The sequence below is a fragment of the Rhodamnia argentea genome, chromosome 11 (genome assembly GCF_020921035.1).
Source record: "Rhodamnia argentea isolate NSW1041297 chromosome 11, ASM2092103v1, whole genome shotgun sequence".
In the NCBI taxonomy this organism is placed as follows: Eukaryota; Viridiplantae; Streptophyta; class Magnoliopsida; order Myrtales; family Myrtaceae; genus Rhodamnia; species Rhodamnia argentea.
The window spans coordinates 13,022,754-13,045,255 of record NC_063160.1 but is presented as its reverse complement, the minus strand read 5'-3'; the positions used below and the strand labels follow the sequence as shown (position 1 = coordinate 13,045,255).

General features: G+C 39.1%; 4 protein-coding genes across 14 annotated transcripts; 1 reads left to right on the top strand and 3 right to left on the bottom strand.

Moving 5' to 3' along the window:
- The first annotated feature begins 395 nt into the window (after positions 1-395).
- LOC115736351 (nucleolar protein 6) lies at positions 396-11,012 on the top strand. 3 transcript variants are annotated; one of them, XM_048272378.1, is made up of 26 exons: positions 396-691; positions 1,015-1,176; positions 1,813-1,978; positions 2,110-2,226; positions 2,306-2,439; positions 2,524-2,674; positions 3,437-3,504; positions 3,886-3,984; positions 4,093-4,208; positions 5,813-5,987; positions 6,099-6,209; positions 6,292-6,370; positions 6,463-6,606; positions 6,725-6,838; positions 7,411-7,532; positions 7,613-7,695; positions 7,766-7,890; positions 7,971-8,091; positions 8,179-8,316; positions 9,039-9,135; positions 9,227-9,352; positions 9,779-9,871; positions 9,956-10,061; positions 10,164-10,294; positions 10,377-10,460; positions 10,586-11,012. In XM_048272378.1, the coding sequence occupies exons 1-26, from the start codon at positions 449-451 to the stop codon at positions 10,712-10,714; spliced, it is 3,234 nt and encodes a 1,077-aa protein (XP_048128335.1). In that variant the 5' UTR covers positions 396-448; the 3' UTR covers positions 10,715-11,012. The 3 variants fall into 3 exon arrangements, with proteins under 3 accessions (XP_048128335.1, XP_030523874.2, XP_030523872.2); XM_030668014.2 differs by having other exon boundaries at positions 397-691; positions 2,309-2,439; positions 10,152-10,294; XM_030668012.2 differs by having other exon boundaries at positions 397-691; positions 10,152-10,294.
- A 581-nt stretch (positions 11,013-11,593) lies between these two features.
- On the bottom strand, positions 11,594-14,650 carry LOC115736356 (7-methyl-GTP pyrophosphatase-like). Of its 8 annotated transcripts, none has more exons than XM_048272380.1 (9): positions 14,492-14,650; positions 14,269-14,345; positions 14,088-14,162; positions 13,331-13,414; positions 12,695-12,764; positions 12,523-12,614; positions 12,008-12,049; positions 11,842-11,922; positions 11,603-11,698 (listed from the first exon to the last, which is right to left on the bottom strand). In XM_048272380.1, exons 1-9 carry the CDS (start codon positions 14,610-14,612, stop codon positions 11,618-11,620), a joined length of 723 nt encoding a protein of 240 aa, XP_048128337.1. In that variant the 5' UTR covers positions 14,613-14,650; the 3' UTR covers positions 11,603-11,617. The 8 variants fall into 8 exon arrangements, 7 of the variants coding, with proteins under 7 accessions (XP_048128336.1, XP_030523885.1, XP_030523884.1 ...); XM_030668030.2 differs by having other exon boundaries at positions 14,269-14,340; positions 14,492-14,599; XM_030668026.2 differs by lacking the exon at positions 14,492-14,650 and having other exon boundaries at positions 14,269-14,454.
- Positions 14,651-15,986: 1,336 nt separating this feature from the next.
- Positions 15,987-16,799, bottom strand: LOC115736443 (protein RADIALIS-like 4). Its single transcript, XM_048272384.1, has 2 exons — positions 16,510-16,799; positions 15,987-16,271 (listed from the first exon to the last, which is right to left on the bottom strand). Exons 1-2 carry the CDS (start codon positions 16,776-16,778, stop codon positions 16,250-16,252), a joined length of 291 nt encoding a protein of 96 aa, XP_048128341.1. The 5' UTR covers positions 16,779-16,799; the 3' UTR covers positions 15,987-16,249.
- A 718-nt stretch (positions 16,800-17,517) lies between these two features.
- On the bottom strand, positions 17,518-21,522 carry LOC115736357 (AP-3 complex subunit sigma). 2 transcript variants are annotated; one of them, XM_030668032.2, is made up of 8 exons: positions 21,194-21,522; positions 20,535-20,783; positions 20,370-20,412; positions 20,131-20,192; positions 19,668-19,764; positions 18,513-18,583; positions 18,071-18,162; positions 17,518-17,834 (listed from the first exon to the last, which is right to left on the bottom strand). In XM_030668032.2, exons 2-8 carry the CDS (start codon positions 20,601-20,603, stop codon positions 17,768-17,770), a joined length of 501 nt encoding a protein of 166 aa, XP_030523892.1. In that variant the 5' UTR covers positions 20,604-20,783; positions 21,194-21,522; the 3' UTR covers positions 17,518-17,767. The 2 variants fall into 2 exon arrangements, with proteins under 2 accessions (XP_030523892.1, XP_030523891.1); XM_030668031.2 differs by having other exon boundaries at positions 20,535-20,740; positions 21,194-21,521.
- Between the last annotated feature and the right edge of the window lie 980 nt (positions 21,523-22,502).

The following is a 22,502-nucleotide window of genomic DNA, read 5'->3' as shown; positions in this document are numbered from 1 at the left end:
AAAGCAATATTTTACCTTAACAAATTATGAAAGAATATTAATTATGAGAAATTGCCATCAAGGATTCAAGGAATTTTTTTTTTTTTGGTCGAAATGATTCGAGGGGTCCAGTGAGTCAAAAAGCCCAAAAATTAAAAATCTTGAAATGGAAATGATTTTCCCGATTAATTCAGGTCTCATTGGGATGTAAAGGGGACAATACCTTTTTCCAATTTGATAAAGGCAAACTTGTGCATTACGAGATAATAATAATATTAATGGTTAACATGCAAATTGTCACCAAAAAATGAAATTGCATTGGGCTTTTTAGCCCACCCTCAATCCTTGGACATTGTTTGGGCCTGAAGCAAGATTTAATTTGGGCCCAATTCGTTTTCCTCTCCTGCATCTCCTTCCTCCCGCCAATGCGTCGCTGTGCCTGTTAAACCCTAACGCTGGCTAAAACCCCATGCGTTTCGTTCTTAGCTTCCAGCACAGCAAATTCAGTAATAATCTCCTGGGTAAAATTGGAAGCTCGAGAAGCCGAAAAGGCAAAATGGAGGCTGATTCGTCGACCGACCCAATCGACTTGAAGGTCAAAGAGTTGCTGAAGGAGGTGGAGGTCGAGTACTCGCCTTCGTTCACCAAGCACGTCGACGACGCAGTGTCTGCCATTAAAGACGCCATCGGCAAGATTCCTGATGACTTGCAGGTTCGACTTGTTAATGTAAAGTGCAGACTTTTTGTTTGGTTGTGGCAAAAGGAGAATGAATTGGGACCCGGCATTGAATTCTAGCTTAAGATGCCAGAGTCAAAACTTTTCGTAGCTCTTTGTTTTCGGAGCTTAGCGAAAAAATTCAACTGCTCAGGCGAGTTTTTCGATATTTTTGCATGGCCTGATTCTTGACGACGGCCAAGTGCTTCGCTTGTATGACTTACTGGATGAAAGAAATCAAAGAAAGGGAAAGAAAATTAGTCACAAATATTGTTTTTGACTTCGGCAGTGTGGTCATTAGTATTGGCGAACTTGTGCAGGTCACAGCGGACTGGGCTCCGGCTTTTGTGAGAGACGTTGGGGCAGATAAAGTCGAGTTCAAGTTCAAGAAGCCAACATCCATTGACATTGGAGGCAGCTATGCTACACGTTGCATTGCAAAGCCTGATGTGAATATAGACCTTTTCATTGGGTTGCCGAAGGTACTTCTCTAGATGATTTCCTCAATACCTTTCGAGTTTGTTGGAGTGGAGTGTGGGCCAATTGGGAGCATGCTTTAATTGTTGGGATTGTTTTGGACAATTGATGCTGTACTTCACCAATTATAAAGGAATGAAATCTCCCTCTACTTCTATGTGGACTGGGTGAGGTCCTTGGTAGAATCCTGTACAGGTTAGGGCCTTTGGTGAACCGAGTTCTGTTGTTTGGTTTGTATCAAGTTAATTTACACTTTATCAGCACATAATACAAAACTGCTTAGCTTCACTTGTATGCATCACCTAGGCAATGGCATGAAAGAGACTGATTCTGTTACATAGAGATAAAAAAATAATCTAAAGGTCGTGCATCTCATTCGTAGTTGGTGAAGTCCTCACCCATGCACACAAAAAACAAGGTATAATTATCAAGTTACAGTGGCTGAACTTATGCACTTGGGAAACTGGTTTTGATGCTTTCCCCTTAGGGAAGACACAAGTTATGAATACTAATCTAATTGAGATTTAGCCTTTGTCCATTTCAGATGATGGCTTCAGATCTTTTTGTCTTACTTTTCTGGTCATTCTTAGTTGAATTATCCATATATGTTCTGTCTACGATTCGAGCCCTTTCATCTACAGGAATGTTTCCATGAGAAAGATTATCTGGATCATAGGTACTTTGCCAAACGATGCTTATACCTCTGCACAATAAAAAAGTATCTGAAGTTATCTACATCAGTCAGGAAGATCGAGTGGTCCTTCCTCCAAAATGAGGCTCGAAAACCCGTGTTAATAGTCCATCCAGGTTGGATTTCCTTTTCACATCAGCTTTATTTGCACTTTTCAAATGGAGCCCTATCAGTTGTTTGTTGTTTTGATATTTTATGACTTTAGAAACACGTGTTGAATTATCAATTCCATCTTTTTGTGTCTTAGCTGCAAAGCCTGTTGAAGTTCCTGGATTATTTGTTCGAATAATTCCGACTGCCAAAGCCTTATTCAATAATTCAAAGTTGAACTTGAACCGCAGCAACATCCGTGCTCTAAATCAAGGTTGTATTTTGCCTTAAGCACAGATTCCGTATGGTATCGCAATGTGTTTACTGAATCTGACACGTTACTTTCTTCTTAGAAGGTACTGCTCAAGCCACACCGACATACAATACTAGTATTTTGGAGGACATGTCTATGGAGAATAATGTAGAGTTACTGAACAAAACACTTGTTGGATGTAAGGAATTAAGGGACGCAGTAATTTTGCTCAAAGTATGACTCTAGAAAATTTGTTCATTTGATGTTGTTGAATAATTTACTGGTGGACGAAATAATGTGTAATGCTTCAATCCACAGGTCTGGGCCCGGCAGAGGAATTCCTTGTACATTCACGACTGTTTAAATGGATTTCTAATCTCTGTCATCATATCATACCTTGTGAGCGCTGGCAAGGTTAACAATTCACTGAAAGCAATGCAGATATTCCGCATTACACTTGACTTTATTGGTATGTTGGTATTGCTCTCTTCCCACTAGTTGTCTGTTATTAACCTATTGTACGGCAATCAAGCTTCTAGCTAGCTTGGGAACAAGAGTTTCTTTGAGTTGTTTGTAAATCTATTTCCAAGGTGTAACCGTTATCAAGAAGATATAGTGGTATTAGTAGATTTTAGAAAGGGGCAAAATTTAGGCAAAGACATTGTGGAATATCTTGTAGAGCACCTTCAACTTTGTGTAAGAAAATGTAACCTAAGGGAGCGCTCTCCACGAACAGTTGGAAACCATAGAACAATAACCAAGTAGGTGCCTGAAGCTACCAGGTGCTACTACGAATGTCAGGATACACAAGGAGTGACAGATAGGATGATTCTTCACATTGTAAAGTGGAGATCCATATTGAAAGTCACGAACCATCACAGTGGTTTTCCTATCCGTAAACAGCTTTGACCTCAATGGATAACTGCCCTACGATGATCCCCGTCTGTGCAATCACCTTACATGAGAGCTCGACCTTGGAGGAAGCAATTCTCAGATTTGGTAAATCTAGTGGATATTCCTAAGTTTTGAAAGTTGAGGATATAGTTTGTTCGATCAATACGTTTTTCAGTTTACTGCGAGCAGCTATTAAAATCAGCTGTTTTTTTAAATTGATGTTTGGTTTTTACGTTAGATGCTTATTTCCTGATATGAGTCCATTTGGCTGCCCGAGAAATTTATTCTATTGGTAGATTCTAATCCATGGTTGAGTTCTCGGTTTCTTTTCTTGCAGCCAATTCAAAATTATGGAAGCGTGGACTTTTCTTTCAAGGAGAGGGAGAGAATGGTATATCGAAGGAGGTCTGATTTCCTCTTTTGGTCCTTCCATTTTTGTCCCTTTGATATTGCATGTCATCTCTTTTGCAATTTTTTTTTTTTTTTTTTTTTTTTGGGGGTTGGGGGAAGGAGGAGGGGGGAGAAGGGAGGGAAGGAGTGGGGAGGGGGATGGAAGAGGGGAGAGAGAGAGAGGTTGTATTTTTAATTAAGGTGCCCTTCTGCTGATGGAAACATAGTTTGTCTTTTCTCATCAGACATGATGTAGCGAGGTGGTCAATTTCATTATAGGAGTGTAGTCTAATAAGCACTCACTAATGTCATTTTGAGTTCCTTCTGAATATTTTTGCGTGTGCATTCTTGTTTGGTGCATATAGCTTAACACGCACTTAGTGTTCATTGATGCAGGAACGGACGCAATATATGAATCTTTTCCCAGTAGTTATATGCAATATATCTGCTGTTTTTAATTTGGCTTTCCGCATATCAGACAATGGTTTCCTTGAGGTAATAAATCTTGTTTTGATTTGTTATTTGCATCACTTGTTAATTTTTTTTTTAATTATTTCTCGGCCTAAATTTTTGCTAATTGCTATGTCTTTTATTGAGCTCCAGCTCCAAGATGAGGCTGCTTTGACCCTTAAGTGCATGGAGAAGTGTAAAGATGGTGGCTTCGAGGAGATCTTTATGACCAAGGTCGACTTTCCTGCTAAATACGATATATGCTTAAGGTAAGCAATATGGTGCTATTGAGCCTTCTCTACTAGCATAACTGCTTTTTGTTTCTGCAAAATATTGTTGGCACGTGCTCTTCATATTCAGATATATGCCAAATCGTGTGCTTTTGTGATTTCTTGCTTTTGTTTTTGAATAAATGAAGAGTGAATATTGTGTGCTTTTGTCATGGAAATACAAGAAAGAGAACCAAATCTGTGTAGTCTATTACTGAAGTAGAGCATGGAACTTCACATAAATCTCTACATATAGATTGCTTATGGCCTACATTTCATTGATTAGAGACAGCAGGAAAAACGTGCAACACGCAGCTTTTTTGGTTTTTTTGGTCAGCTGGACATCTATAGGAGATCATGTAAAAGGATACCTTAATTCTGATGAAGATCAAGTCCTGTTATTTCCCTTGGAACTTGATGTTAGTTCTTGATTTAGTACAATTTCTGTTTTCCACATATATGGAGCATGATCGTGTTTGCGGGTCCTTTGGGGCCGTGTTCGTATGTTATCAGTTGTGATATTTGGCAAGTCAACTGTCTTAGTAATTCCTGCATCGGATCCTAAATCTAAGTCCAATCGTCATCAAGGACCATCAGAATCTAGTATTGGACATTACTGGAGCAGTCCAGTGAACTGTTTACTAATACATCGCAGTAAACAACTGATAATTCTTGTAAGCTTTCCACAGTATTGATGAATCTTCCAATTGGCAAACTCAAGTGTGGCAAATTATGCACGCATGTACTGTTCTACCTACTCTCCACATATCAATTTTACTGCATATGAGGCATTCAACCACTGCGCATCAGCCAAGTAGTTGAGATGGCGGGGAGGGTGGGGGCAGGGGAACCAAATCCTATTACCGACAAATATCTACTGTAGCTGCCAAGAAAAATTATGGCATTAAAAAGAAATTTCACCATAATTACTTCGTAGAGCGTAAACCTGGCCTGTTATTTTCTTTTGAAGTTGAGAATCACACTTTGGGGATGCAGATGCATCTTGTTCTTGTACTGCTGACCTAATTTTTTTTTTTTTTTGTGTGTGGTTGTGGGGGGAGGGGGGGGGGGTGGGTGGGTGGGGTGGTGGGCAAAGTCAGTGGTGCTTCTGGGAGTCTTACTTGGGCAATTTTCATTGGAAACTCAGCAGGTGACTTCTATTTGTTGTGGAGTTGAAATGACAACTTGATTTAGGTGGCTTGCTTGCAGAATCAAGTAGTTAACATCTTACTTATTTGTTGTGATATATTTTACATGCATGACAACAAATGCACATAAGTTCCACAAATGCAATCAAGTTTGAGTTGATCTTGATTCCAACTTTAGCTATATGCTAGTGTAATCAGCAAGTGAGTCAGATCAACTGGCAGATCTTGAGTTGGGAATAGTTTAATTGTAGAATTATATACTGAAAAATCATTATTGTGCTCTCATGAAACTTGTGGAAAAATCACTTTTCCCGTCTTTCTTTCATTTTTCCAATCTGACTGTAAGTGGTATAGAATGATTCTTTTGATTTCTGGGTCCTTCTATCATCAGCAATGGTATTTGGTCATGTACATTTAGTCTTTCCTTGCTAATGTTTTCATATATTTGGTCTCTAGGATTAACTTGAAGGAAATTAAAGAGGTGTTTGCATCTGGCTATTGCTTGGACAAGGAATGCTGGAGACTGTATGAACAAAAGATGCACTCAGTTCTCCATCAGGGACTGAGTGATCGAGCAAATATTGTTCGTGTTGCGTGGAAAAATACCCCTTCTGAATATAGCATAGAAAATGTATTAACTGGATTTTCTTTTTTCTGGTGTCTTAATAAAGTCCTTTAATCATCTCCATTTGAATTCAAAATTCTTTTTATGTGGTTATCTCACTGTATGTTATGATTCCAGGGTTTATCAACTCTTGGTAAAGAGCCATTGTTTGTTGGAATTTCCATAAGCTCCCCAGATAAAGCTTTTAGAGTGGTTGACATAGGCCCTAATGCTGAGAACAAGGAGGAGGTATCTCATCTGTTTCTTTCTCATGTTAATGCGAGAAGGCTTTCGTTATTCAACTATAGACTCCATTTTACTCGTTTGCTAGGCCCTCAAATTCCGGAAGTTCTGGGGGGAGAGGGCAGAGCTTCGGAGATTTAAGGATGGCACAATTGCAGAAAGCACAGGTAAGGCAATTTTTTATTTTCTGTGGGTGAATGCTTCTGAAAGCGTTTCCTTTGCCTCGATGATCAACAATTGGCACCTTTTGATTTTGCAGTATGGGATTGTCAACCGTGGATGAGACATCTCATTATAAAAAGGATTGTGGATTATGTGCTCACACAACATTTCTCTCTCTCAAATGAAAACATAGTACATTATGTTGATCAGCTTGACTTTTGTTTGCTTTATGGTGTTGAAGGTAGCTTTGCCTATTCCTTATGATTCCTTGGATTTTCTTTTCTCAAAGTTCTGCCTGTTATACTTTTTTCTTACTTCCAAAAATATGTTTATTGGACTTACGATGTTAAATTGGTTAGATCCCATGGCATTTTCTGGATACTTGATTCGAGCATTTGAGGTTTTGTCTAAACGGTTGCGCCTAATTCAAGACATCCCTTTAAAGGTCTCTAGTGTACAGCCTCTGGACTCAGGTACAGTCTCTTTCCTCAGGGATTTGTACAGTTCGTAGATGTATGATTATCGTTGTCATCAACTTTTTTTTCGTGGCATTGACATCCCTTTTGTGTACTTGGTTGTTCTGGGTATGTATCAGTCAATCTTTTTCCTTTATAACAATAATAAGATATGGATGTGACCAAATGAAAAGCCCACTATAAGATGCAACTGGAAGGACATCATTTACTATGCTGTTTCAACTTTGAGGTTCTTCCAGCTCATCTGTGTATGTAGAAGCAGACAGATTAGAGATTTTGTGGTAGGACCAAAGACAGGCAATATCACCACAGTTCTTTGAAGAAGTTTAGAGGGTTTTTCTCCTCTTATGAAATTATATCTCAACTCACAATTAGGAATGAAAGTGCCATATTAGTTTTGGTCCCTTTTTTTGGAATTCTACCAAATGCTGGATTTGTTAGACGAAATGTGGTTCTCTGAAGTTGGTGGTGTGAGCAGAATGTAGGCGGTGATCTTATTTTACTGCAGACTTTCTTCCGGGCAGCAAAGAGAGGGCGAAAAGCCGCTGAGTTCTTACTTGTGTTCACAGCTTTCAGGTTCACATCTGTTTTTCCTCCGGAACCTCATCCATTGATTGCTGAGAAGAGTGAGCTCCCTAGACAAGTTAGGCAGATTCCACTGTGCATTCAACCCCTGGAAGTTATGATTCAGGCATGTCTATCTGTTGCAGCTCTCAGTATATGTTACTGATGAATTTATGTGCTCTGACTTATTGGTATTGGCTTAATTAGTTGGAAGGGTCTGGGAATTGGCCAATGGATGATGTAGCGGTTGAGAAAACTAAAGCTGCTTTTCTTCTTAAAATTGCAGAAAGGTGGGTATTTCAGTTCAATTTCTGCAAAATTTGATTGTCTGAACTTATGATTTTACGTGCTATATTGCAGTCTCCAGAATAGTTACGGAATGACATGTTCTGCAAGTGAGGATGATGTAGATGTGTTGATGTCTGGATTTGCCTTCCGTCTAAAATTCTTGCATGAGAGGGGCCTGAGTTTGTTGAATAGAGAAAGTAAGTTCTAGTTCTCCTAATGTGACTGTTTGTTGTTCTGCGTTTTAGGAACTGTTTACTTAATCACACTTGATTTGCAGTTGGAAGCGATCAAGGGAAGCGAGCCTCTTCCATAGACAAGAAACTTTTCATTCGTGGTCAGCATGCTAGTATGATTAATGGCTTGCAGGGTCGATACCAATTATATGGGCCAGTTGTCAGGCAGGATGTTCATTTTTGTCTTCCCTGTTGGTTATTTTTATTGGGACAGTAGTTTGATTTTGGGTGTGCCTTTGTTCTATAATGAAGGCTTGCAAAAAGGTGGGTGGCTTCGCATCTCTTTTCAGCTTGCCTAAAGGAGGAGTCAGTTGAGCTACTGGTCGCGTATTTCTTTCTGAAGCCTTTTCCATTTACTGCTCCCTGCTCACGAATCACTGGCTTCTTGAGGTTGAGTTCCTCTTTAATTTCGTCAAAGATTTCAGTGATTTCTACTGTGTGAAACAACAATCTGCACTTGTTTCTGTTATTCTACTTTTACTCTTCAATTGATTGAGTACGATACTCATAGCTGACTCTAGGACAACGAGAGAGATTGTTCTTTCATACTTGTTAAATTGAGCATGTCTCGAAGGATCTCTAATGACAATGCAATGTCCTTCTTGGATGGTTATGTAATCACTTATAGCTGAGAAGGTGCTATTACTGGCTTTCTGTTGGAGCAGCAGTTCCTATCATGGAAATACTTGCAAGCTGATACATGGAAGCTGTGGGGTGATTGTAGTTATTATCATTGTTGTTATTATGTACAGTTAGTAATGGCGCGTTCTTACTGATGGCAAAGCTGTGAATTTCCTTATTATAAATGCCAATTAGTAGAGCTGATGCTGTCACCTGCCAGGTGAAGCTGTAATATGCTGATGCTCAATTGACTTTATATTTGTTCTCCTCCACTTTGTTATGCTTTTTTGCACCACTCAGATATAGTATTATGAGTCCCAAATGGCGATGAGCCCATTCTTGTGGGCTGCATCACACTCAGATAAATTCTTATCAAGTCTATTCGTTGAAACTTATTTGTCTTTTGTTGTATAATCCAATTAGTAGAGTGTGGTATTGTTTGAAATCAGGAAAGTGTTTAGTAAAATTTCCTCTGAAAACTTGGAATACAGGTTCCTGAGGCTGCTGTCAGAGTATGATTGGACCTTCTCTCCCTTAGTTGTTGACATAAATAATGATTTGGACCCAGATGATGAGAAAGATATCAATGTAAGTGAAGAGTCCGAACAATTGCTTATTACGGGAGCGCTGAAGTGTTTGTTTTTTTTGGTTGCTAACATTGGTCATGTGCAAACTCTAGGAAAACTTCATGATGAGTAGAAAGATTTATGACCAGAATCCACTAGCTGTAGACCCTCCAATGTTCATTGGTACAGCATATGACAAGGCATCTGAAGCTTGGACCAGATCCGCACCCAATTTCCTGGTGAGTAGTTCCTGAGTCATCTAGCAGATTGCTAAAGTTTTAAGAATGGGGAACACAATAGGCTAGATGAGGTGTGAATGTGAGGGTTGATAAAGCAAATGCTGCTCCTAGAATTTTTTTGTCCATTTGGGACATATCACCATCCTCTTCAATAACCTGCCACTTTTCTTTTCCTGGAAATGTAGTTTTTATTTACACTATTGACTTTACTATCAAGACATCCAAGTTCATATAGGTGAGGAAGTGCGGATAGTGGTGAACTTGCTGGATGCAAATTCTAAAGGGGGGAAAATAATAAAAAAATCTTGTAAAAATCCTATCCATGTGCAGTCTGATAATCCTCCACATTGAAGTGGCTTGAAACCGCTAATTTTTATTGTATGCAGTGCTTTTTTCTGATGGTATTTTGGTGATTTGTGGATGAAGGAACTCAAAAGGTTGGTGGCTTATGCCAGAAGCAGTGCAAATTTGCTGACCAAACTAATATTGCATGATCAAATAAGTACTTACAGATGGGAGGTGAGCCATTCATGTTTGAGTTGTATATCTGCTTACTGTTGTGATTGACTCATTTCCACCAACATTATATGTCACAACCTGTAGTGCCTTTTCCGGACTCCTTTGAGCAACTATGATGCTGTAATTCTTCTACATAGGAATAAGTTGCCGTACCCACAACATCTGCTTTTCCCATCTGAAATGAATGAAGGTATTTAGGAGGATTTGAGTTGCTCCGTGCTTCCTCTTTCCTACTTTTTACTTTCGACACTAATATTTACCAGTGCCATACTTTGGACAGGGAGAACTGTAGCGCTAGGAAGTGCTAGTAAAGCTTTTCGCCCCTTCATGACAACAAAAGACTTGAAGGGTAGCTTGGAAGAAGTTAAAAATAAGCTTATGGTAAATTTTGATCCTTTGCAGTGTTTTCTCGAGGACTTACAGGTAATTACTGCTCAATGCCTTGATTTTGGATCATGCATCCAGGAATTTTTTTTTTCCTCATGTTGTGATTTAATTTTCATAGAGAGAGTTCCTGGAAACGTTCAAGTTGTGGTATGATTCTCACGGTGGTGATGCAGTAGGCCTCACATGGGAAAGATCTGGGCTGGTACTTTTGGCTTTTTTTTCACTGAATTTCATTCTTGGTCCAACAATGCCTTCCTCTTCATTTTCTGTAAGTTTTTTTTTTTTTGTTTGTTTCATTAACCTTCTATTTCCCTTTGCAATCTGCAGAAACGGGCACGAGATGAGGAAGGTGAGGGAAAGAGTGACCCGGTGGATATGCTAAAAAATGTCGGTGAGGTTGGGAAGGGTTTCGTGAGGGGCATATATCTTCTTAAGTCTCCGAGGCTCATGAACTGAAAAGTCTTCAACTCCAAGGGTCTCGGATCAGGGCGTGTTCTATGTTGTACTCTTACTTTCTATTTATTCCCTCAGCACGTATTCTCCACATAGTTAAGCTGTTGCTCACAGAACAGGTCTTCTTGGGAGAGTGGTGTATTTTTGTCCGAATAGCTTACTTTACCTAGGATATTTTGCGGCTGCTGGTTATTGTGATGCATGAGGGTAGAAAGTAACTTGTATAACAACAACAAACTTTCAAATGTATGTATAAATTTTGGCAAGGTTGATTTTTTTATTCAATAACACTAGATTTTGCGCACAGGAAATGGCATGTCATTCTTTTTCCAGCTTGGTTTCTAGTATTCTGCTGTGTGGATCATATGTATACTTCAAAGTAGAATCTTCTCGATTGCTCGACTTAATTCGAACATCGGGTATCAATATAGATCTCCTAAAAAGTACAGTAGTAATGGAGAAACGCATCATGATGAATTGAGATTTGACAATCCATATCCTTTCTGGCAAAGTATCGGACTAGCAATATGAAAATAGAACAAGAATGTATCTTATTGAACAGAGTATCCGTGTGATGAATGCACAAAACTTTTCACATGTCCTAAAGACATAATGATACCATCTTAGTTCAATAATCATTGTCATCTTCTGGCAAATGATACAAGCGCAACACGAGCTTCCTGACTGAAAGATTTGCTGTATCTAACCATGACCAAGTTAGCAACTCAGGAAAACAGAAAATCAGATGGCAGCAATTATCTCCATCCCGTGTTTGATGCCTGGGTGGGTTACTACATCAGGCTCAGGACGACGTTTACTACATCAGGTTCAGGACGACGTTTAACGTCAACTCCTGCTACGAACAAAGTGCTAGAAATTCTGATTTCAGCACACGCATGCCTCGCTTTAAGGCCAAGTTAGGGCCTCCTGGATGAGTCTTTCTGTGAGAGATATAGGGAGTCCCATTACAGTATCAGCAGTCCCAATCTGTAGGAAACATAAAGAGTACATACTAACATCAGAAAGATGGCTATAACCCAGCCTTAGCTATCCTGGTTTGGTGTTCACATACTCGTTCAAAATTTCCTCCGACTTTGAACTGTGCGTGCAAGAGAGAGAGAGAGAGAGACCACTTCTTTTACGAAAGGCGATGTGAGTGGATGTTCGAGCATCAAACCCCCAGCAACGTTGAGTGTGATTCCCTCATCAATCTGAAGCAGCAGATTGACCGTAAGTACTTAAAACAGACGACTCACAAGTAGTTCACTGATCCACAACAATGTCAAGATGACTTACCAGACTCTGGACAATCTGAGCTGGTATGTCATAAAAGTACACCTGTTTTGACACCCAAAATTTTGCCGCATCTTCAATGGGACAAACAGAACGAGCCATACTCAATTCAAATCGAAATAACAGAACTACTCAGTAATTACCGGTTCGTATATTTTAAACCCAAAAGAAGTAACCTCTCTGTCTACAGGTTCTTATCACATTCTCGCTGTACCAAGCATTTCTAGTTAAGGGAAACTGAGAATAGCAGGACTATTATGATTATCTGCAGCTCGAAGGCAATTCGCTATCAAACCAGCAGACATAATTAGGTGCGTAAGCCTTGGTGGGCAAGATAAACAACGTGGCTTTGAAGTCTCTAAAGCACCCATCGCAACATGAACATGGTAGATTAAACTGGAAAGTATTTGGAATGGTTTTTGGTCCAGTTGATATGAAGACCGGAATGTCATAAGCCCGTAAATAGTTGAAAACAGTAGATAATTAAACTTCAGCAAGTATTGACAAGCATGCAGTACCTCTGCTCGGTCCCATCCCGCCTTCCTCCTTCCTGTCTTCAGGTTGGTTACAAGTACAGATCCTACAACTTCGGCACGACCTCCAGAGTACCCTGGAACATAAACAGCTTAGAGAATTCAGGCGATTTTATTTTTCAGAAGGCAATATAAGAGGATGTAGTGTCTAGCAAACCTTCAATAAAATTCCGCGCTTCGTCTTTGCTGGATGGTTTTTCCCTGATCCTCCCTTCATGTACCACCACCTCCAAATCAATTACGCATATCAGTAAGAAATAAATCTTAGCAAACACTGCTATTAAGGAAAGAAACCAATGCAAATCCCTTCTGTTATCCTGAATGAGATTATTCTACTGCAAAGGCATAATATTTAAAGGTTGAGATGGAGAGATTGCTATAAAACAGCATGGATAGATTTCTCTGTTCGCAAGAAAGACACGTGAAAAAAATCTCTTCGTCTGGATAGATTTCTCTGTTCGCAAAGGCATAATAACTCTTAGTATATGATTTCCAGCTACAAATGTTCTGTTGGCATGTCTAGATGGTTATCATTGAGGAAGACCCTTGAAGACATACTGAAGGTACTAACACCTACTTCAGTAGTATTACATAGCGGTACATAAAGACAATCAACTTCCAGCACCCCATAACTCTGCCTTTAAGTTCCTGTATTCCGATGTCTCTGGAGGAACACATACTGGAGGAAATACTTATTTAAAAATAAACCTTCACATGGCTGCACAAACACGGATGAATGTTCAATACAGTGTGTTGGCCATGAGAGTAACAAAATATAGGTGAAAGAACATACTGTATCAGCAGTAATTAAGAGAGTTGTATGGACAGCCTCCACAGAAGTACCCACGTTCTGGTGCCTGGAGAGGATAGCATCTGCCTAAAATATCAGGTCTAAATTAGTCATGCAGATAAACATTAACGTCCTCGCTAATTGTCAATCCATCATCTGAATTATCAAAAGATACTGGCCATGAAAAACCTACTACAACTGCTCGAATCATCAAAATGAAGCAATTGACTTGTAAAGACCTCTCCGCTGGGAATCCATAGCCCACTGAAGGATTGCCCTTTATAGTATATGTTCACAATGCAGGGAAACTAACAACGACAGCCATTTTGAAGTTCCAGCTCAGAATCACAAGGTTTTTGTGGCTCATGGAAGTATCGAGGCCTAGCTGAACCGCTAAACCATTAACCAAATTAACTCTTGATGACTATAAATCATACAAACCATTTCCCAATCGACATGCTTCCGCGTTTTCAATATAAAAAGGGAAGGGAGAAAAGCTAAGACGTGCTTGCCAATTACCCTTTGAGTCCTGTTTCGCATGTTCCAAACCACACCCCCACATCAAATCACATTTCAACCACGAAAACCAACATTGAAGCTGAAAGCTCTTATTTCGGGAGGACAAGCTTCTTACTGAGCTCCAACAGCATAAAATGCACTTCCCATAATGTCTTGCCAACACTCGAACAAAGCCAAAGTGCAAAGAAGAACAGAAACAGAACAGCATTTGATTTTGTAGAGAGGAGAGAAAGACCGTTACCTTAGCCTCGGCTAAAGCCATGACCAGCTCTTCAGGCTTCTCCTTCCTTATAGCCTTCTCGTCTATATCTGCAGTCTGAAGAAAACCAGAACCCGTAGCTCTAATTTTTGAACCTCACAAGACGCAAAAATCCCAACCAAATTCGAGACTCGGGCACTCAATCAACGAAGCATAAACGAACCAGGACAGTGAAGTCGTATCCCATTTCGGCTAGGATGTGCCGGCGAGCCATGGATGACGAACCCAATATTACCTGCTCTCCAACAAAGACAACCACCAGAACAACAACCATGAAAAAAAATAAAATAAAAGGTTTTGCACCCAACGACCAACTAACATCCGAAATGTGACCCGAGAAGAGACTCCAAAAGATAAAAGGACGAAAAGCACGTCTTGAAATGAACCTTGAATGGAGACTCCATCAAAGCCAACCGCTTCTTCTTCTTCTTCCGTGGCGTGGGAAAGAGAAGAGAAGGTGTAATGCGATAATGTTGCGTGCGTTTGCGAAAGTCTAACAGTCACCATCCATTCCTTTTCGTTTTCAAATGCTGGCGCAGTGCCGGTCGGAGTGATGATGCACGCATGGGTAATGTTCGTACGGATGGTATTAGGGTTAACCACACGTGTATTATCACTCTTACCCACTTTTTCAACACCAACTTTTTAGGTAAGTGCGATCTTTTGACCTTATCAAATGCATCGGGTTCGATAACATTTCGAGCGTGCCATTAGGAAGTAACTTTTCCTACCCACCGAAAGAAAAAATTGTAGGAGTTGGCTCATTGGTTGTCGACGATCTTTTCACATTGGTCGGCAACTTATCGCATTTATCGATTATCAGAATAATGTCCTCGATACTGTAACATAATATTAATTAGTTCATGTTATGCTTTTGAATTAAGCCGTGTAATATATGTTGCGCTGTCTAGTTTCATGAATGACATCCATGATAAAGAGAGAATAGAATTGGAATTTCCAAAATGCCCCTAAAATCATAATTAAAGGTTATACTATTTGGCGGTCAATTATCATTCATAAGCTTAATACTCGAAATCATTTGTTAAATACGTAGTTTAATGTATCGGATATTTACTTATGATTATAATTATAGATTAAGCACATAAACCGTTACTTTGGTAGAATACGTATTGTACTTATAATGACTATCAGTTCAATAATCAATCGTGAGTGTAACACATCATGTGTATCATCAAGATTTTACAATCTTATATATATATATATATATATAAGTTTTATCTATCATTCAACAATGAATTCATAGTCATGCTCTCAATTTTACCATAAAATGTGCGATTAAAAAATATTATTTGTTACATTAGAAATAGTATGATTGAAGTTATGATCATATAAAAAATTGAGTATGGTTAGAAATTAAGACGATCACTATATTACAACTAATGTGATGCTAATTTATTTGAAAATCTACATAACCGTACCTAATAAGACGTGACTAATATTACGCCAAAACAGTTTAGCATAACAAGTAATAATTCATTATCAAGATAACATAATTACTAACTACGATTATTTACCTATTGTTTAATAAATTCATATAAAAAGAAACTAAACTCAAGATAAAAATAATTGTTGATATCATTGCATAAGTACTTAAAAACATGTATAGCTTAATTACAATCGATAATCTAACATTAATAGATTGAGTAAAGGAAAAAAAAAGTCGAAGATTGCAGTTAGAATGTAATAGGGATAACGCTATTACTACAAGGAAATACCGCAAAAGGCGGTCAACCTATAATGAACCTGTAATATAATAGCAATTGCTATAATCAATGAGTGATTATAAGTCCATAGAATGATAACTCAAGTTATAAATACGTTCAAAGCTTTTCAATGCAGATACATAAATAAAATGAATTCCGCTAAAAAAATTGATACTTTTTTTATTGAATATAGCAGAAATTCGTGATCTTCATCAGTTTCACAGAATTTTCGTTCCTATGCTCCTTAGCCCCAAATGCTGAGGAATTAGGAGGTTTGTGATCGAAAGAAGTAGATCGAATCCGAACATCTAGTGGACAAAATCATCTAAACAAGTGCAGCTCCGATTAGCGAATCATCCTAGGAGAAAGATACTGTGCGACGCAGCTCGCCCTCTCCGCATCTATTTCTTCTTTCCTGGGTCACAAGTTGAAATGCTTCGAGCTGCACAGCGGAAACTGGAACTCAGGATCACATGACTCGAATCTCTCGAAAATCTTCTCTTTAGAGAAAGCAAAATTTGTTCACCAGAGAAAGAAACTCCCATATGGTTTGAACGTCCTATGAAAGTTGCATGATAACATCATATATAAAAAAAAATCTTGGCTTCTTTCACGAGGTCTTACTCAGGACTCAGTTCTTTGGTCTATTGCCTCATCATATGGAGCCATAAGACAGTTACCTCATGTGTTGATTGCTAAGCTTGTCCTCGGATGGCTTGTACCGTGGAAGAGGAACTTTGTCCGACTCAATGAGGTTGATGTCATGCTGGAGGATCTCATAGTGCTCCTTCACTTCCTTCACAGATGTCTTCCCCCCAACGGCATTCGCGATCCTTTGCCATCGGTCGGGGGTGCGCTCGTCATACACCGCGAGGGCGTTCTCGAACAACTTGTTCTTCTCGGCCGTCCAAGTCGGTTGAGAGCTGTCCGAAACTGGATTCGATGCCATCCGGATGGTAGATTGAAGAGAGGGGGGGGTGTTGTGTTGGGTTGGGTGTGTTTGAAAGCCAGTGAAAAGCAAGAAAGAATGGGATATAATAGAAAGGCTCTGAGTCAAGTCACGATGAGGAGAGGAACAGTAAATGGGCGGTGCAAGTTGGGAGACAATCTGCAGAATCTGTGTTAAAAGTATGTTTTAATCGAGAATTGGCAATATGAAACATAAGGGAGGTTAAAAAAAGGAACATTGTTTCCGGGCACATTGGAAATGGTCAGTTTCAGTTGCTTCAGGTTAAAGTCTCCTGCTTTCTATCATCAAGACCGATCATTTGAGTACGATGTTTCCATTGTTTATTGGCATGTTGGGGTTTTATAAGTAGGAAAACAGGTCTATATTATTGTCGAAAGAACAGATCCACTTCACCGGCTTCAATTGTTTAATTTGCGCGCTGCTTACAACCTGCTTTTTGGCAAAGTCCGAATCAAAACTCAAAAGTCACTCTCGATAGGACATACAACATGTGCGTCCCTCAAAAGACGGGATCGAGCGAAGGCTCGTCGTCTTTCTGTCTCCTCGATTGTACAGGCTGGATATGGCATGCTCTTGGCGAAACCGGAAACAGAACGGCCCCGAGAGCAGTTGGGAGGCTCAAGAAGCGTAGAGCATTCACCTATATCGGATACGGCGGCAAGGTACTAGACTAGACACCCGTGCTAAACTACCTCGTTAATTTTAGTGTCATTCTCACATCAAAAAGCCCGTAGATAACAGTAAACGTTATAATACACATGGGTCTACGACTTTGATTACAACTGGAATGAACAAAGCTGTGGAAATCCAAAAGAAGAATAAGGAGAAAAGAGTGAACACTCTTGTTCCATTAAACATGTTATGTACATGTAGTCCCCTGAGGAGCTTACATTCTTAACGGACTCGCAGGAACAGGGAAAAGTGGAGTTAGCAAATTTTAACTACTTCACAGTCTGGTAGATAATGCGCTACCGCCCCCGCCAACTAGAAACCGTTTTGGGAACAAGTGTGATGGCATTTGAGGCAGCTTCCAGCCTGCATTTACAGGTGAGCATTATCTGTCTAAAACCACCACCTATCCGTATTGTCTACAAGGAGCAAAAGGTTGTAACGGCTGCTTAAGAAATGAAATAGCATCTCTCAACACAAGAACCTGCCTGAATATCCCCCTAAAAACACACCTGCCATACGTGCACACGTGCACGATACAGGATCATCCACGCATGCACAGAGAGAGAGAGAGAGAGAGAGAGAGAGAGAGAGAGACGCACTTCAATATTTCTTCGACAACCTTCATAACCTCTGCAGAACTTGTCTCAAGGACCTGGCCACCAAAAATGATCTCATCTAAAATAGTTTGCATCTGCAAAAATCAAAATGGATGCCATTAGAGGAATACCACACAGAGAAATTTCGCTTATGAAGTGAAATCCTTGGTCGCAAATTGCGATAACAACTATTTGATACAAATTTGACTGTGAATAAGTAAAAGCAATCATAAGGCTGATAACATGAAAAATTGAAATAAAGCAAGATCATATTAACCCACTTAGACACATAATCTGGCAGTCGTCAATTGCAAAATGTTGTTGAGGTGCCTCCACTAATGTCATAAGCATATTTACCAGCATTGGTAAAAGTTCTAGCAGAAATCGCCCACATTCATTGACATCTCTGTAAATACCTTGAGAAGTAAATAAAGATATAAGTTACCTTGCCATAGTTGAACACTATATCAAGCTCGCATACATTTTTGAAGCATTTGTCCAGCGTCTCCACAAAAACTGGGAAAAAGAGAGTTCAAGCAAGCAAGTCATCAATCGAAGAACAGATCAGAGATAAACTAATAATTGCATCAACATCAAATCAAGCAATATAGACTTGCTAAGGGAATTCGTTATTGAAGTGGTGAAGTCTTGTCCAGATGAAGAAAGCAGGAACAGACAGATGGACAGAGGACAGTGCAGGGAATAACACAGCAAAAGCATCAGAGACCAACCTAGCCATTCAGCTGTACGTGTTCGGAATTTACTAGTTCAGCATACAAAGATCGAGCACATCATGGTGTGCACCAATTCCCTAGGTACTGTTAGACAGTTTTATTGAAAAGAGATTTTTCAAGCAGATCCACAGCTGCTTTGATGAAACTTGAAATATGTTCCACTTCTTTTAAACTTTGCGTCATCTGTATTCCGGGAGAAATCTTGTACCAGCAGATTATAATCTCACTGAAGAGGGAGAATGAGGAAAAGAGGATGTATGACCCAATTAATGGATTCCATTGTCTTTGGCTTCACCCACATTAAGAGTAACAAATAACATCAAATTTAATTAGATAGCGGAGAATATCTGAAGGAAGCAACTAGTTTAGAGTTCATTCCATCTTGCGACTCAATTTTAAGGTATAAGAGGGCTTCATTAGTATCAGAAATATAATCGGATAAGACATTAGTCATAGATGTTTCATTTCCTCTAGCTGGAGATTCAGTTGATGCTTTATCGACGATGCTTCGCAATCAATCGGATAATAGAGAGCTTTCTCTGGTCATCTCATGAGTTGCGTTTCAGCCCCAGGTAAAAGCAATTTATAGTTCTTTCTTGGATATATTTCTCTATATATCCCCGACATATTTGAGCATTATTATAGCGTCCAGATTCCAATATATTCTTTGAACTAAAACTTGATGAAAAGACCAAGTCCAACCTGCTTGTATGCAGAGGCATTTTTTTTTTCATAAGAGATGTCATATCAATTATGTCAAATTCTGAAAAAAAAGACGAACATGCCATGAAACAACTACTTTTATGTGGCAATCACTTTTGAAACATTACAGCCAAGAACAGTATAGAAAACTCAATGGTACTAACCTTGTATCAGGTCAAGCATTGCAAGCTCATTTTCTGAGCTATCAAACACGAAGACGAAGTATAGTGTGGCATAGTGCTTGTACACTAGACGACTGTCCTGCAAGACGGACAATCACGAAAAGAATGGGTTAAATGCCCAAAGGAAATTATATGACCAGATCATGAAAAGCTATATGATTAGCACGCATAAAAAAATGTATACGCATTGCCAGCAAATTCTCAAATATCATGAGTTTCCAGGATGAGGATGAATTCGTTGTGTAACAAGTCAGGTAAAATTTAAATAGCAATGACCAGGTAATTCCATACTACTTGATTATTATGCATTTTTCTGAACATTATGAAGCAAAGCTCAAAAAAAGCATAAAATGGCCAGTCCTTTGATCTCCTGGAACACAACGATTTCAAAAGTTCAACCACTTAAACCAGAGACAGGAGCTCTTGACAACGATAGAGTAAGTACCAAACCAAAAATTGCATCAGCCTCCACAAAATTGCTCACATTTTCAGCTCTACTGCTCAAAGCTGCATTCAAAAGTAGCAAGCTCAACTTTGCAACCATAGCAAGCTAATTTACAAAGGATATTGGAAGCAAACTTCCATCATGAAAGAGATGACATTTTTTTTCTTGAAAGCTTCGAATTTAACAAAAAACTATCAGAGAGAGAGCGAAGGGACGAGGAGAAGAAGAAGAAGAGGGACCTGCAAAAACACTGCGAATGAGCTCCTGCTGCTTCTCCACGGGCTGACATTAAAAAGGTTAAGCAGGACAATAAGGACACTAAAGATGGAAGATGAAACAAAACTTGAAGATGATGATAACCCTTTTTTTCACAAGATGGCAATGAGAGAGAGAGAGAGAGAGACCTGGTAATCATAGAATTTGGCAAGGCGAGGCTTGCCCTGGGTGTTCATAACCATCACTGCCTTAATCATTGTTATCTTTTTCCTTGTAGCTCCCTCCGGCAGCTCTACAGGTTTTTCCCTTGCTCAAAAGACAACGTGTCTCTCAAATCACAAACTAAAAGACATGGTAGAGCTCCATCCTCAGCCTCTCAAGGTACCTCGTGCCTCTGCAAACCGATATCCTTACGATTACACATTGCAAGACAACCACTGAAGAGAAAAAAAGGATCGAGCTTTGGGATCGGACAAGAACTTGAGCACTCAGAATCAGAACAGACTATCAGCAAAGGAACGAACTTCCAGCAACCAAAAAGAACATCACTGTAATCGATACTTCATTTGCATTGCTAAAGGCTTGAACACTTTTTTTCCCCCTGATACAGCAAAATATTCCAAGCTCAACCCGAGAGCATTTTTGCAACCGAAATCAAAACACAGCACTCCGATCCTAAACTATAGATTCAATCTATAGAGCTGAAACACGCCAAGATTTGATTCTTCCATCTCTCGCCAACCTCGAAACAAGGTCGAGTGAAGTACAGGAAGATCACGAAACGGCAGTAACTAAACCAACATCACTTGGAATGATTCTACAATAGAAGAACCAAAAGGAGGACTACCTATTGATTCTCCGTCGGTTCCAATCCGCCTCAAAGGCCAAAATCTCAGTCCCGCGGCGATAGCTAACGTCGCCACGCAAAGTTGATGAGAGAATCGACTTTCGACAGTCAGAGGAATCGCTGCCAACTCGGGCCACGGATCAAATGGCAATGTGAGAAGAAGATTCGCTGGGAAGCGACCATGAGAGGGACCGAATTAGCAAAGCGAAGATCTCACGAAGAAACCTGCTACAGAAGATTCGCATGAGGGAGGGAGACGGAGAGGGAGAGAGGAGAAGAGAGCCCACGGGCCACAGCCACCGGGCAGGCGGGTCGGGTTTGTTCGGGTAATGGGTCGGTGACATAGAGATGGCTCATGGGCTCCGGCTCGTTGAAGGTCCTCTCTTATGAGAAAGCCCTCTTTTTTTCTTTTTTCTTTTTCCAAATTTCACAAGTTTATGAATATAAAAAAGCCGACTATTCGATTATTTATTTAAAGTATGATTAAGCTAATTTCACATATAATATTCTCCTTAATAAATTTAATTTTTAGGAAATAATATTCTTAAAAATTATATTCTTGCTTAGTTACTCTCCATAATGACCGATATGATATGATATAGTGTTTAAGACATTAATTTTGTATGATAGATTCTTTGAAATTAATATATTAAATTAAATTTTAAACCTTGTTGGTATAACATTTCGAAAACAACGTTGTATGTCTAACATTTTCAATTGCTTTCATGTATCGGAAAGGTTAGTGTTTTCAAGGGCATTTCCATAATCATGAAAGTATAACGAGGTTAAAGTTGGAATGGAAAAAAAAAAGTCTATTTGCATTTTCAGAATGCCACTTTTCGAATTACCTCTGGACCTGCCTTCAGCTAAACTATTATTATTATTATTATTATTATTATTATTATTCTGCGTAATAACATTTGTCATATGGTCTACGCACACATTATAAGAATACCAATTTATTATATTCGTGAAAGGTTCGTTTAGGAAAATAGAAAACACCGTTGATGTAGCTACTAAGAAGTCAAAGTCAAAACCATGCTGTTTAAAAGTTGCCTCACGGAAAATAAATAATTTCAAAGTATCTTCCAAAAAAATCACTTTTATCACTTATAAAAATGAATGAAAAAAATTATTTTTATCGTTCACGAAAATGGTTAAACAAAAAATTATTTTTGATAATGATTTTTTTATTGATTAATTATTTGAAATCAATCAATTAATTATTACTAAGAAAAAATATTTAAATCATTTTTTTTTTCGAAACAAATGGACCAAAGCAAGAGGTTGGATCTGATGAAAGAGGATA